The sequence below is a fragment of the Pongo abelii genome, chromosome 7, assembly GCF_028885655.2.
Source record: "Pongo abelii isolate AG06213 chromosome 7, NHGRI_mPonAbe1-v2.0_pri, whole genome shotgun sequence".
Classification (NCBI taxonomy): domain Eukaryota; kingdom Metazoa; phylum Chordata; class Mammalia; order Primates; family Hominidae; genus Pongo; species Pongo abelii.
The window spans coordinates 458,586-471,998 of NC_071992.2; the positions used below are offsets into that span (position 1 = coordinate 458,586).

At 51.2% G+C, this 13,413-nt stretch overlaps 1 protein-coding gene across 5 annotated transcripts in view; it reads right to left on the reverse strand.

The window, feature by feature from the left end:
- ERICH1 (glutamate rich 1) overlaps positions 1-13,413 on the reverse strand; it is a 79,088-nt gene that overhangs the window by 19,378 nt on the left and 46,297 nt on the right. For 2 of the 5 annotated variants that reach the window (XM_054561142.2, XM_054561146.2), the window contains 3 exons: positions 9,343-10,365; positions 4,622-4,816; positions 8-482 (listed from right to left, as the gene is read on the reverse strand). In XM_054561142.2, coding sequence (XP_054417117.2) covers positions 409-482; positions 4,622-4,816; positions 9,343-10,365 — 1,292 coding nt within the window. In that variant the 3' untranslated portion in view covers positions 8-408. Of the gene's footprint in view, positions 1-7; positions 483-3,681; positions 4,298-4,621; positions 4,817-9,342; positions 10,366-13,413 lie in introns of those variants that run through there. The other 3 variants (XR_010141039.1, XR_010141040.1, XM_054561143.2) reach the window with 3 other exon arrangements.

A 13,413-nucleotide genomic window follows, 5' to 3' on the forward strand; every position in this document is an offset into this window, starting at 1 on the left:
AAACTACTTAAACTAGAACATTTTAATACCCAGAAAACATTCTTAAAACAGAGACTTTCAGATACAAGGTGATTCAAAACTTCATAAAAATATATGAGCTTCACACTATACAGTTTAACTTAACAGAATGTCCACTTTCAATTTTTACAATAAGTACAAAAACAGAATCAAGTTTTATGTAGTAATTCAAGACATATACAATTGCAAATAGGTGAAAAATTTCCATTTTACCCCAGTTTCTCATCCAAAGCCTCAGATGGCATCTTGCCCACCAGGAACAAACACATGAATAAATAATACGGCAGAAATGTCTTTCAAGTTCCCAGAGGACTAACTCTAAGCCCATCTCACATTTGTCTTTTAAGTTTTTTTGTTAAAGAGGAACTGTTCTTAAAGAGATATTCCATTTTAGTCACTGCTCTTCTCAGGAAGGATATGTGTGATCCAGTAACTAAAGAAAGCTGAGATTACTCTGGCATGGTCTGGAAAGCAAAAAACACAAAGAAAACAAAAAATAAAACAAAGACAAAAAGAAAAATCATAAGTTATTATTACGTAGACATGAGCCTTTGGACCCAAAGTGAACTCCCAAATAATCTAATAAAATGCAATTTTGGCATAAAACTCATGTTGAAAGGGACACATTACACTTGTTAATCACACATGACGTAATCAGTATTGGCAACACAATGGCTGAATTCTGAATATTTGTATTTCACTGGGGTATGTACCCTTGGTTCACTGGCTCTATTACACCTGAACTTCAAAACATCACAGTGCAATATTACAGGCTTAACATCAGACCTGGAAGAAAACCCACATACAAACTGAAATGAAAAGGAAATAGAAGTTCATGTCAAGGGTGAACAAGCAGAAAAAAGCCAGAAGTGGAGCCGTAAGTGAGACAACACAGGACCACGTGGCGCCCACGTCATGAAACCAGGGCTGTGGCAGCGCTGGCCAAAGGCAGCCGAGACACCACAATTGCGACACCACAGTCGCCCCTGATGTCACCACCAACCCTCAGGGCTTCACGGCAGGGACATGGCTCCGACCTCTGAGCCCACTGGTCCCCGGCTCCGACCTCTGAGCCCGCCAGCCCCGGCTCTAACGTCTGTGCTCACCGGGCTCACGGGGGGACACTGGCTGCCAGTGAAGGCTCTCCCCAGGGTCAGGTTTTATAACTTGTTGGGGCACCAAATGCTGCACCTGGAATCCACTGCTTCTGAAGTTTCCAACCACAGAGAGCCAAGCCACAGATAACAGAAGCCTCATCCACACTCCCCCCAGGCAGCCTCCATCCCGCCCAGGGGGAAGTTGCCTGAGCTCTAGAAAGCCCCAACAGTCAGGATGATAAAAATCTAATTCCCATACAGAGGGTTAGAGGAGGGTGATGTTCGGAAACTCCCAGCCCTTCTCAGTGCACGGTGCGAGGAACACTCAGGGAATGGCAGCTGCTACCGATAAGGAGTGCATGTAATAAAACGTCACAGAAGCGGGAGAGCTTGGCCCTAACGCTGGCATCGCAGCTGAACGCAGCCCCCACGACTGAGGAAAAGTAACTGCTGAGCCAGACAAGAGGGAGAGGAGACACGATCGGCAGAAAACACCCTCACCTGCTTTTCCAATGTGATCTCTATAGAGGTGAGAGACACAGTGACTAATTAAACTCCTAAGCTAGTTTTACGGAAAAAACCCTTAATTTCAAAAACTCATATAGGCCAAGTCTGCATTAAACAAATACAACGTGTGAAAATGAAGCTTCACTGTTCGTAAAATTTTATTTCATAAAACAGCTTGACATAGAAAAACTTTAAGCATATATCCTACAGAACTCAAAGGAGTCCTTTCTTAGAGAAAACAGGTTCTTACACACAGTTTAGTTCTATCAGTGGTTTAACGTAAATGTGTGTGTATACAAAACATGTCTGATGATTTTAATATAAGAAACCAATTGTTTTAATAATGGGGGTTCTGCTAAATTCCCCACAACTGCCAAAACTCTTTTGGTGCATTTCAGAAAAGCCTCAAGTGTGAGAAACAGAACAAAAATTAAAAAAATTAAAAAGTTAAAATCGCTTACTTTCATCTCTCATAAAAATCTCCTATCAGTTTAACATAATAAAATCGGCTTTTTTCTTTGCGGTTTGAGATAAATCTGATTATGGAAATCTAAGTTTGTTAAGTACTTGCTGTAAGAGGCCTGACAACCCACCAGAAACAAAGAGATGCCGGCCTGGGGCCAACGCCGCCCTCTCCGCACACACAGATGCCTTCTCAGGAGCACCGCCACCTTCCTGGTGGGGCTCCTCCTCTCTCCTCCACTGTCACCCGTGGGCCCCGCTTCCTCCTCCAGTGTCATTCCTCATGGCCCCTGGCCACGCTCCTGGTGGGGATCTGTACTCCCTGTCCCTGACCTCTCTCCTCCCTGCACTCCCGGCCCCAAGGCCCTCTTGAGCCTCAGCTGGAACCTGAGGTCTGACTGGCACCTGCATAGCTGCCCAGCACTGCGCTCTGGGCAGGGCCTCTCACCTCAAACCCTATCTTTCTGGGAGCCCCTCCTCCTCCTCGCGGTGACCTGGTCCTCCCAGTGCCTCACCGGCCACTCGGCAGCTCCCACTGGTTCTACCTCCACGGCCCACCTGGACGTTGGCTACAGCTGCCTAACCCGTGGCTGCACCTTGGTCCACGCTGCAGGCCCCTCTCGGCAGGTCCTCAGCAACCCCAAACTGGTCCACGCTGCAGGCCCCTCTCGGCAGGTCCTCAGCAACCCCAACCTGGTCCACGCTGCAAGTACCTCTTGCCAAATCCTCAGCCGCCCCCACCTGGTCCACACTGCAGGTACCTCTCAGCAGGTCCTCAGCAGCCCCTACCTGGTCTCCATTCTCTATCTCCTCCATCCAGCCTCAAGATAACAGCCCAGAAGCCTCATAGCCTCCAGAAACCTCCTGTCTCTGTTTGCGTAGAAGCCCACAAGGCTCACATGCCCAGGGTCCCATGTGCCTGGTCCTGTCACCTCTCCCCCTTCTGAGACTCATTCAATGCACCTGGCCCTGTAACCTGCATCCTCTGGTCCAGCCGCCGGGCTCCTCCCATGTGCCTGGCCCTGTCACCTCTCCACCTTCTGAGACTCACTCAATGCACCTGGCCCTGTAACCTGCATCCTCTGGTCCAGCCACCGGGCTCCTCGCAGCTCCCAAACACACGGGTTCACCCATCTCAGCGCGTGTGCACTTGGCTGCACAACACCCTCCTCTTCCTGCTCCTCCACGGCCTCATCTCCAGGATCTATCTGCAGCTCTATGACGCATCTCACCGAGTATCTGGCTTCTTTTCCAGCTCCTCAGCTAGGAAGCAAGCGCCCCAGGGCGGGGTCCCCACCAGCCTTCCTCAGTGATAGGCTCCACAGCCCGGAGCACCATGCAGGGCAACACAGAGCCAACACCTCCGCGACGGATGAGGGTGTTCTGCATAAAGGTAGCTCCTCCAGCACCCACATGCTCTGCACGCTGTGATTCCAGTTTCGTGGTCCCTGCAGCCCCCAGCTCCCTGCGCCGGTGCCACGGCGTCATCACGCCATGGTTATGTAACCGTTTGCTACCTGGCTTCTCTAACATGCCGGTCTTGACCCCTCAGCAACCTTGTGGGTTTCTACAGACAGAAACCACTCCCGACACTTACTCTGAAACTCCCTTCATGAAATCTGCAGAGCCTCCTTCACTCCTTCTCTGGGACGGGTGCCACGGACCCACCTTCACTCCTCCTCTGGGACAGGTGCCACAGACGGGTGCCACACACCCTCCTCCACTCCACAGGTGCCATGGACGGGTGCCACAGACCCTCCTCCACTCCTCCTCTGGGACAGGTGCCATGGACGGGTGCCACAGACCCTCCTCCACTCCTCCTCTGGGATGGGTGCCACGGACCCACCTTCACTCCTCCTCTGGGACAGGTGCCATGGACGGGTGCCACGGACCCTCCTCCACTCCTCCTCTGGGATGGGTGCCACATGCCAGCCCTGGGCCAGGTGGGCTGCTCTGCACTCAGTGGTGTGCAGGTGAATGGCTCAACAGCCTGAATTTCTGATTTTCAGCATTTGCAGGTTTCTGTGGCCTGAATACCCTCACCACAGCTTGTGTCACTGCACACGGCATTGGGAAGACATGAGCACAGCCGCTCCAGCACACAACAGTTTGCATGAAAAGGATGCCCGGTGAAGGTGGCAGAAACGTCATCATCGCCACGTCAGGGGTTCAATAAGGTACCAGAGAGTTGGAGGCCAGCAAAAATTTACCATCTACCACACCAGTAGAGGAGAAGGAAAAGAGGAAGAAATGAATTCACTTCTATTTGAACTTAGGAAAATTTGGCTCCAAGAGTTGACAGCTCCCAAGTCTGGAAACTTAGACTGCACATGCATTTCTGCATATATTATGTGAAATATTTTTATATCAAGCAGAGATGCAGGAAGCCTCTTTCTCTCTGGGACTCTATTCTCCATGCCATATGTGCAGTGTCATATTTTCCAACTCATTGCTGTTTGGGTGGTGTAAGTCTTTTAGAGGCAAACCTCGATGAGAGTATCTTAAGCAGGACCTTGAATAAATCATATGGTACTTACCAGGAGGCATCGTGCAATGTTCTGGGAACATTTCCAGAGCATGCTTCAATCTCTCAGTATCTTGCAGAAGCAGCAGCGTTTTCATGTGGTACAGGATGGTCACGTCTGAGGGCGGCATGCTGTGTGACGCAAGACGGTCCAGCAGCTCCTCAGCGGCATCTGCAAGGGCGGCTGAAGCTGCATCTCTGGAGACACCTACATAAAGTCAGTTTTGCTTGGAAATACAGTTTTGTTTTTATTTCTATAAACTAAAGATAAGCTTTCCTCTCTTAAGGAAGGTCTCAAACCTACGCTTCCACATAGAATGTCTGGGAGATAAGAAGCTACTAGAAGAGAGAATCAGAACACAGCTCAGTACAAAATACCACTGCATGAATGACTGTGGAAACCTGGCCTGTCTAGATGCCTGTCTGGTGAGATGGCTCCCCCGGCCCGTCTACACCTCTGTCTGGTGAGATGGCTCCCCTGGCCCGTCTACACCTCTGTCTGGTGAGATGCCTTCCCTGTCCAACACACGACTCAGGGCTACAAACAGCAGCAGGATAAACCAGACAATGAAACCAAGCTCTCTATGTCCATGTCACATCGCTTAAAAAAAGAATCAGACTGTGGCTGTTTAGAAGAAATCAAGGAGAACTGAAAACAAGCCTGACTTCCCCTCGGTCCGGCTGCTGGTCTTGCCTCTCTGGCTGCTGTTTAGCAGTTTGGCTGCAATGCGCTCGCCTCTGGTGGTTTCGGCATTAACCCTGCTTGGACTTGGCAAGACTTCTTCAACCTGTGACTCTGTGTCCCGTAACAATGGTGTAAAACTCCCAAATGTCACGTCTCCATCCCGCCCCCGCTCCGTCCTCTTTCCTCTCCACCTGGGCCTGTTTCAGGGACACCAGACTTCCCACTCTATGTCTGCCGGGCTCTTTCCTGTGTTTTCCGTCCGTTTTCTCTCCAGCTGCATTCTGGGGACTTTCTTCCTGGTCACCAAGTCTCTTTTATGCCAACTCTCGTTTGCTGTCTCCCTGTCTTTCGGGGCCTGAATTTTAGTTACTATATTTCTCAGGCCTAAAATTTCCATTGATTATTTTAGTAGATTCAAATTACCTGGTGAAATGCTCCAATTTTTCCTTTTTTCCCCCCTTATTTTAGGCTCCTTGTCTGATAACATCAGCATCTCCCACTCCGGCTCTACTGCTGTTTTTTTCTCATGGTTTTTGGTGCTGTGGTCCTGTCTTGTGGCATGCCTGGTAAACTGTTGCTGAACGCATGGAAAGACTGCAGAGGTCTAGGATGGCGATATTTCCCTCTAGAGGGCTCACCCTTTGCTCCCCCAGGCAGACCGAGTAGAGGTGGATCCCCCGGACCGTGCAGGGACTGAGCTGACTCCAAGGTGGCCACACATTTGGGACAGGGTTGTCTGCCTCTGGGCTGCCTTGCTCTGCTGGGCTCGAGGGTCAGGCCGATCCTCATCTGATCAGCACCTCAAGATGGCCAAGAGGCCCCTGTGTTTGTTATTCGGAGGCTCTCTGTGTGGCTTCTCATCTTCCACCCACAGCTTCAGAATTGGGCAAAGGCTCTAAGGGAAGCCATGCAGAGTGTTGAGTTCTGTTCTCTGACCTCTGAGTCCACTGGCCCCAGCTCCAACCTCTGAACCCCCCGGCCCCAGGTCCAACATCTGAACTCACTGGTCCCCAGGCTCCGACCTCTGAACCTGCCGGCCCCTGCTCTGACCTCTGAGCCCACCGGTCCCCAGGCTCTGACCTCTGAACCCGCCGGCCCCTGATCCGACCTCTGAGCCCACCGGTCCCCAGGCTCCAACCTCTGAACCCGCTGGCCCCTGCTCCGACCTCTGAGCCCACCGGCCCCCAGGCTCCGACCTCTGAACCCACCGGCCCCCAGGCTCCGACCTCTGAACCTGCCGGCCCCTGCTCCAACCTCTGAGCCCACCGGTCCCCAGGCTCCGACCTCTGAACCCGCTGGCCCCTGATCCGACCTCTGAGCCCACCCGTCCCCAGGCTCCAACCTCTGAACCCGCTGGCCCCTGCTCCGACCTCTGAACCCGCCGGTCCCCAGGCTCCAACCTCTGAACCCGCTGGCCCCTGCTCCGACCTCTGAGCCCACCGGCCCCCAGGCTCTGACCTCTGAACCCGCCGGTCCCCAGGCTTCGACCTCTGAACCCGCCGGCCCCTGCTCCGACCTCTGAGCCCACCGGCCCCCAGGCTCCGACCTCTGAACCCGCCGGCCCCTGCTCCGACCTCTGAGCCCACCGGCCCCCAGGCTCTGACCTCTGAACCCGCCGGCCCCTGCTCCAACACCTGAGTCCACTGGTCCCCAGGCTCCGACCTCTGAACCTGCCGGCACCTGCTCCAACCTCTGAGCCCACCGGTTCCCAGGATCCGACCTCTGAACCTGCTGGCCCCTGCTCCGACCTCTGAGCCCACCGGTCCCCAGGATCCGACCTCTGAACCTGCCGGCTCCGGCTCTAATGTCTGAGCCCACTGGTCCCCAGGCTCTGACCTCTGAACCTGCCGGCCCCAGCTCTAATGTCTGTGCCCACTGGTCCCCAGGCTCTGACCTCTGAACCAGCCAGCCCCAGCTCCAACCTCTGAGCCTACTGGTCCCCAGGCTCCAACCTCTGAGCCCACCGGCCCCTGCTCCGACCTCTGAGCCCACCGGTCCCCAGACTCTGACCTCTGAGCCCACCGGCCCCCCAGGCTCTGACCTCTGAACCCGCCGGCCCCTGATCCGACCTCTGAGCCCACTGGTCCCCAGGCTCCAACCTCAACCTGCCAGCCCCGGCTCTAATGTCTGTGCTCACTGGGCTCCAGGCTCCGACCTCTGAACCTGCCGGCCCCGGCTCTAATGTCTGTGCTCACTGGGCTCCAGGCTCCGACCTCTGAACCTGCCGGCCCCGGCTCTAATGTCTGTGCTCACTGGTCCCCAGGCTCTGACTTCTGAACCTGCCGGCCCCAGCTCTGACCTCTGAGCCCACTGGTCCCCAGGCTCCGACTTCTGAACCTGCTGGCCCCAGCTCCGACCTCTGAGCCCATTGGTCCCCAGGCTCTGACCTCAACCTGCCGGCCCCAGCTCTAATGTCTGTGCTCACTGGGCTCCAGGCTCTGACCTCTGAACCTGCCGGCCCCGGCTCTAATGTCTGTGCTCACTGGTCCCCAGGCTCCGACCTCTGAACCTGCCGGCCCCGGCTCTAATGTCTGTGCTCTTTGGACTCCAGGCTCCGACCTCTGAACCTGCCGGCCCCAGCTCCGACCTCTGAGCCCATTGGTCCCCAGGCTCTGACCTCAACCTGCCGGCCCCAGCTCTAATGTCTGTGCTCATTGGGCTCCAGGCTCTGACCTCTGAACCTGCCGGCCCCGGCTCTAATGTCTGTGCTCACTGGGCTCCAGGATCTGCTTTTGGTCTCTCAACCTGTGAGGCTGGTTTTTCTGCTCTCTGGGCTCCACCAGGTCCTTTCCCCAGACCCTCACCCTACGCCCACACTCAGGACTGGCAGATTCCTGAAGACAAGTGGCTGCAGATGTTTCCATGATAATCTCCCCGTGAGGGTTCCAGGAGTTCCATCTTTCTATGAGCTGGTTTCCTGAGTAGCTTCCTGATCCCTTCAACAGGTGTTTCTCAACCTGGCTTTTTGGTTACTCCTGGCATGACTGTTGGTCTGCCCCAAGCTGCTCGATCACACACAGAATAGAAAGTTTACTGAGACCTTTCTGAATTCTACGTCTACTTTGCAGTGTCTTAGCCATGTCTTCCTGATGTGCCATCTGGATACGTGTTTTCAATTTGTTAATACAATCTGCTGAGAAACACGCTAAAGAGGAAGAGGCTAGGGTGCTCTTCATGTTGACATCAATCTATTAAAAATGGTACTTCTGCATCACTGTTAAAATCAGTTACTTACTTCCCAAATTATTACATAGCTGATATTTCTCAATCTTGTTGATAAGAACACCATCAAATGCCTTGCTTAAATCTGGATCTGCTAAACCCACCACATTAACCTGAACCTGCTGGTAACATCATTGAAAAGACACCTATACCCACAAAAATTAAAAAGTATTAAAAAAAAATTAAAGAGAAGAAACCCAGGAAGCCAGCCCACGGTGAGTATCTCTGTTCCGGGGCAGCCACGTGTCCCTAAGTCAGCTGTCAACAAAGTGTAGTGCAGATGTAACCAAGTGCCATCTGTGACATTAAACCTACGTTTATTTTCCTTATCTTATGTCAGTATAAACAACTGCACAAAAATGCTTGCTGAGAAATTGTGCATCCGTTCTATGTGGAAGAGAAAATGAAATCTGTCCTAAAGGCACAAGCTGTGTTTCCTTCACCTCTCAGTCTGCTTATGAAGGTGAGCTCAGCTCATCAAAGCCTCCAATCTGGATTTATCTCTTGTTTAGAAAAATAGCCTGGATGCCAACACACTCCAAAACCTGACCTTAGAGGCATGGAGGACACGGGGCCAGCCTGTCCTTGCAAGGCACAAGCCACAGCTGGCCACGGCCACCACACTGCTTCTCTGGATATGCCAGGGGCACATGCCTATCCACATCATCGGTGGAAAGCACGTAAATACTCTAATCTTTGCCTTATAACTAATTATTTACATTGAATATTTTTAATGTATGTTTTAACATTTAAGCATTATATTTGTTTCTTTTAATAAACTTTTAAGTGGATGTCACTATGCAAGAGAAAAACAGTAAAAAACATACCGTCATAAAAATACATTTCCTGTGTTGACTTCAAAAAATTTAGAATACTGTCTGCCTTTTCATTGGTAATTGTATCATCTTCCTCGCTGGCATCCACACCATCCTCCTCCCCGGAGTCTGCACCCTCTTCCTCCCCAGCCCATGTTGGGTCTTCTTCACTGGCATCTGCACCGTCCTCCTCCCTGGCGTCTTTAACGTCTTCTTCCCCGGCCGGTGTCGGATCTTCCTCACTGGCATCCGCACCATCCTCCTCCCTGGCGTCTTTAACGTCTTCCTCCCCGGCCCGTGTCAGGTCTTCCTCATTGGCGTCCACACCGTCCTCCTCCCTGGCGTCTTTAACGTCTTCCTCCCCGGCCGGTGTTGGATCTTCCTCCCTGGTGTCTTTAACGTCTTCCTCCCCGGCCGGTGTCGGATCTTCCTCACTGGCATCCGCACCATCTTCCTCCCTGGCGTCTTTAACGTCTTCCTCCCCGGCCGGTGTCAGATCTTCCTCACTGGCATCCGCACCATCCTCCTCCCTGGCGTCTTTAACGTCTTCCTCCCCGGCCCGTGTCAGGTCTTCCTCATTGGCGTCCACACCGTCCTCCTCCCTGGCGTCTTTAACGTCTTCCTCCCCGGCCGGTGTTGGATCTTCCTCCCTGGTGTCTTTAACGTCTTCCTCCCCGGCCGGTGTCGGATCTTCCTCACTGGCGTCCGCTCCGTCCTCCTCACCAGCCTCTCCCACGCCTTCCCCTTCACTGCTGCTGTCCTCCGGCTGGTACATGAAACTGACACCAGCAGCCTTTGCTGCCAAGCCGGCTGCTTTCTTCCTTTTAATTTGCTGTTTCTTTTTCAGTTTCCTTTTTTTATTTTTGCTTATTGTGGTGCCATCTGTGTGCTGTTGCTGAGATTTCTCCTGTAACAGACTCCACTGTTTCTCTAATTCTGCTTGTTCTATAAGAACATTATTGGGATTTTTAAATTTTTTCTTTGATTTATGCTTCCTAATTCTTTTTCTCTTTGGCTGGTCATGAGGATCCTGATCTGTTAAAAAAATTCAAATATAACGATTTTCAGTACAATGAAACTATAACAAACATATTAGGCTAAATAAATTTTCCATCAGGATCTTGTAGTTTTAGTAGAAAAAGAGTTTACACCATTTACTTCGGTGATTCTCAACTTTACCATCAAAGATCCTAGGACTAACATAATATAAATTAGCAACCTGCTTTTCTTTTTCCCATAAAAGGCTCATTTAGATGTATATACACTCACAGATGCGACAATCATAATATATGGTGTGTTTTGAAGGATGTACAAGTTGTTGCTTTTTTTTTTTTTTTCTGAGACAGAGTCTTACTTTGTTGCACAGCCTGGAGTGCAGTAGAACAATCTCGGCTCACTGCAACCTCTGCCTCCCAGGTTCAAGTGATTCCGGTACCACTGCCTCTCAAGTAGCTGGGAGTACAGGCAAGCACCACCATGCCCGGCTAATTTTTGTATTTTCAGTAGAGATGGGGTTTTGCCATGTTGGCCAGGGTTGTCTCAAACTCCTGGCCTCAAGTGATCCACCTGCCTCGGGCTCCCAAAGTGCTGGGATTTCAGGTATGAGTCATTGCGCCTGGCCAGTTGTTGCATTTTTATAGTAAAATTTCATTTCTATGGGCCTTTCCCTCTATGGGGGGGAAAACCCTTATTTCTTATGCTTTTTAAATAAATTTATTTTACAATTTAGTCCTTTCTAAGGTTACTTGTGTGTGAGAATAAAAAATAATGATGATTTGCCCATCTGAGTCAGCAACAGGTTGCGTTTTGACACGAAGCTAAGCTGGACTCCAGGTTGGCAGAAGGTGGTTTATAAATAGCATAAGTTGGTGGTGTGCTGGTAAATGGCTAACAACCAGCTCTCTGAAAAGTCCGGAGTCCTCCCATCTGCTAATTTCCCTGGTGTAAATACTTCCCCCATGGCCGATTTCAAACTACCACCGTGGTGTTGTGGAACAGAAGAGGTAGCACAGCCAATTCTCACAGGCTGAGGGGCAGCATGCCTTGAAAGGGGCGGGGGAGAGGGTGGGCAGCAGGCACCACGGATAAACCATGGCAGCATCAACACTTCAGTGAGGACAGAGGCGCGGCGCCCCCTCGGTGAGGACAGAGGCACAGTACCCGTGCTGCTGCTCCCTGACAGAAGGGTCTCAGATGAGTAACTGGCGCCAGGCAGGGGGAACAGAGGATGTGTGCAGGCCAAGAACAGACAGCACATGGCGCATACGCCCTGCCCCACACCCAAGACACGCCCAGACACTGATGGGTAAAGTCTATACCACAGGCATCTGTGCCACGGCCGGCACACGGCTCCCAGGTGTTGCCCGAGCAGATCTAGAACTATAAAGTTTGCCGCTGCACCACGCCAAGGGCGGGGGTTCAGACAGTTCTCATTTTAGGAAGTGCCTGTTTGAGTTTTCTGAGCTGCGCACCCCATCACAGATTGCGAAGAATCAAGATGAAACAACGTGAGTGAAGTTTGTGAGAAACTGTAAAGGCAGGTTCCCTATCATTTCCACTCAAGTGCTTTCCCTTCACCTCTGAAATGAGATAGAATACGTGAGTTCCTCTTCCACAGCGAAGCTCTTCAAAGCGGCTTCCTATTCTCCTCTGTCTCAACAGCCTCAAGCACACCGCCCTCAAAGCCCAGGGCCTGCCTGCGTGCTGGACAGGAACCTTGCAGAGGGTGAGCTCCAGGCTCTTCGCCAGCTGCAGACACCGCAAGCTGTGATGCAGTCCCACCCCATGACTCGATAAAGCAGTCCCATCAGTTTCTTTCACCCTGAAAATATAGAAAGTATTTTACCAAGCACCAGCCTCCCCTCTTCATCGGATGTAGACACCCCCCAGCTCTGTTCACGGTCAAACTGAATGCTGCTGTGGAACTGTGAGATGACACTGCTGCCGCTTTGTGGAAGAGTTCCCACCGTGTCTTGATGTGATTGGCATCTGTTCTGCACAGCCTCCACCGCCACAGCGTGGCACAGGCTGAAGCAGCTCTGCACACAGTCGCAAGATGAAGCCGCCCAGCCTGAGTCTCCTCGACACCTTCATCTCGCTCCTCACTCGCCAGTGGGTGTTTGAATAATTTCATCTGTGAGTGTGTGTTGCTATTGGGGTCCACTGTGCAGGTCTGACCAACCAGCCTGGTCCAGACGTCTTTGAACAGCAGCCCCTAGATCTGCCCTGAACACACTGATGTTTAAAACCAACCACGTCTAGGTAATCCATTTTAATTTCCCAGGTTCCGTTAAAAAAAGATGAAATTAAGCCTCTCCTCTTAGGTGTCTATTAAAAAATATGATTGTCTTCATTAATTTGGAGATAAGTAACACATCGAGTGTTTTCCCACCCACAGGAAGCCCCTCTGGGACGCAACAGGCCACAGGGGCGACCCTCATCACCCAGCAAGAATGCTGCGGAACGCTGCTCATCATCCCCCAGGCTCCTCCCGGCATGTCCTTCTCTGCCAGCTCTGTCAGTGCAGCTCATCGCCAGTGTCGTACCTGGGGGTCAGCTTCCCCTCCTAAGACTACAAGACAAACAAATGGTTGCCCTGTTGAGATCGACTGTGCTACTGATCTATTTTTATAAGACTATAAAACAGTAATTTAAAAAGGTGAAGGAGGCAAAAAGGCCATAAAATGGGAAGTTTATCACATTTTTTCACATAAATGTGTGTGCATGTGCTTTTGAAAAGGAAAAGTTAATATACATTAAAAAAAGAGACTGGACATCCATTTCTCAGGATGCTCCCTGCAGTTGCTCCTTGGGTGGTCTAAGTATAGTCTGATTTTTTTCCCCACTAATTTCTCTGATCTCCAAGTCTAGTTTAAGAGAGGAGGCTTGAAAAACCAGCATCGGGAACACAGAAGTGCCGACGGTGTTAAGAAGGTAATGAAAGGATACTGCACACAACGCCATGCAAATCAGTTAATCTGTTAGAAACAGATTCCTGAGAAAAGTACAATTTATCCAATGGACACACAAAGAAACAGAAAATCACAATATTCCTGCATCTGTCTTAAAAAATGAGTCTAGTTA